The sequence below is a fragment of the Austrofundulus limnaeus genome, unplaced genomic scaffold (assembly GCF_001266775.1).
Source record: "Austrofundulus limnaeus strain Quisiro unplaced genomic scaffold, Austrofundulus_limnaeus-1.0 Scaffold129, whole genome shotgun sequence".
NCBI classification, from domain to species: Eukaryota; Metazoa; Chordata; class Actinopteri; order Cyprinodontiformes; family Rivulidae; genus Austrofundulus; species Austrofundulus limnaeus.
The window spans coordinates 296,969-298,892 of record NW_013952531.1 but is presented as its reverse complement, the minus strand read 5'-3'; the positions used below and the strand labels follow the sequence as shown (position 1 = coordinate 298,892).

Sequence of the window (1,924 nt, the reverse complement as noted above, 5' to 3'; positions counted from 1 at the left end):
AGTAAAATAGAGTCAGAATAAAGTAGTAAAATAGAGTCAGAATAAAGTAGTAAAGTCAGAATAAAGTAGTAAAATAGAGTCAGAATAAAGTAGTAAAGTCAGAATAAAGTAGTAAAATAGAGTCAGAATAAAGTAGTAAAGTAGAGTCAGAATAAAGTGTTTGGAGGGGAGAAGAAACGCACACAGCCAGGGGTAAAAATCTGCAGGTAGATGAGAGAAGTTCCATGAATTCCTCCGTGTTTGTTCAGGGATGGAGGTCGTGTGACTGCAGCCGACATCAGAGAGGAGAGAGAGACTGCTCTTCTGTTATATAAGGCCTCCGGAGGTTCTGATCCCAGGCTCGTTTGGACCTGACCTCATTGTGTTTAATGAGACATAAGATAATGAAAGGTTATTTTTACATTTTGCTGAGTCATGGTGCAAACTGCTGAGCAAACGTCTCAGTTTTTCTTCTGCGTAGCTTCATCTGCAGTCTGTCTGTGTTTCTGCCGCCCCCTGCTGGACCCATGACGTCATTACAACTTTAAATCAATCAGTTGATATAAATACTCTTTATGTGTTCCAGGGTTTTCTCATTACTTCCTGCTGCTCCATCTGAGAGGCAGAGAGGATGTTAATGATGATGCTGATGATGAAGAAGAAGAAGGGGTCCCGGGAGTCCCTGGCTGTGTTGGCTCTTCTCCTGGCCTCGGCCAGCTGCATTCTGCCTCCGTCCACGGACGACCTGAACGGTGAGTCTGTTTACACTGGAAGAGACGCAGCACACGGAGGTTTGTTCAAACATCCCTGTTGTTTGTGATTCACAGAGATCTCCATCCTGGGAGAGAAGTACCTGGACAAGCAGGTCGAAAACGCCATCGACGGCGTGAAGGAGATGAAGAGCGTGATGCAGAAGTCCTCAGAGGACCACAGGAAGTTTGTGGACGACCTGGAGAAAACAAAACAGCTGAAAGACGTAAAAAATAAAACAATTCTGACATAAACTTGTTTTCAACAGAAAATTACATTTGCTAAATATATAACATGTATTTAAAATTAATTAATAATTGTAATTAATTAACACTGTAATTAATTAACACTCACTATAAGCAAAAATATTAACCGCTTAATGCTGAACAGCCGAAATTTATGCGAAAAATCAACCAAGTTAAAGCTAAAAGAAGCAGAACACTGACAAAAGAGCTAAAGGTAGCAAAGACTATATCCAAAATAAAAGTAGCAAACTGCTAAAAAGTAAAACAGAAGCTACAAGCTAAAAGTAACAAAAGGCTAGCTTAAAGCAACATGTAGTACAAGGCCGCCTAAAAAACTAAAAATAGCAAAAAATCTATATAAATGTTAAAAAGCAAGCCAAAAGTAGCGCTACAATAGCTAGAAGCTAAAAATAGCACAGGTTAGCTAATAACTGAAAGTGGCAAAATAGTAGCTACAGCTAAATGTAGGCTAGCTGAGCATCGCAAAAAGGTAAAAGTAGCTAAAAGCTTAGTGAAAGGCTAGCTAACAATGAAAGTAGCACAAATTTATTTATATAAAAGCTGAAAATAGCTAAAGGCCAGCTAAAGGTTTAATGTAAAAGACTAGCTGAAAAAACTAAAAGTAGCACAAGTCTGTATAAAAGCTAAAAGTAGTCAAATGCTATTTAAAGTAACAAAACAGTCTGAAAGTAAAAATAGTAAAAGCTAAAAACAAGTATGAAAAGCTAAAGTAGTGAAAGTACATCTTTAACTAAATGTAACAAAACAGTAGCAGAAATGTAAAAGTAGCTAAAGGCTAGCTAAAACTAATCCACTAAACATTACCTAACTACATGTAACAAAAGACTACTTAAAAGCTAAAGAAGCTAAAGGCTAGCTAACTAAACTAAAAGTAGCAAAAAATAAATACAATCTAAAAATAGTAAAAAAATAACTGCTAGGGTCAAAAC

General features: G+C 37.1%; 1 protein-coding gene across 1 annotated transcript in view; it reads left to right on the top strand.

Moving 5' to 3' along the window:
- The window catches only part of clu (clusterin), a 14,558-nt gene that overhangs the window by 4,024 nt on the left and 8,610 nt on the right, over positions 1-1,924 (top strand). Inside the window, exons 2-3 of the mRNA XM_014015420.1 lie at positions 566-731; positions 807-955. Of these exons, the coding sequence (XP_013870874.1) occupies positions 611-731; positions 807-955 (270 nt within the window). The 5' untranslated portion in view covers positions 566-610. The remainder of the gene's footprint in view (positions 1-565; positions 732-806; positions 956-1,924) is intronic.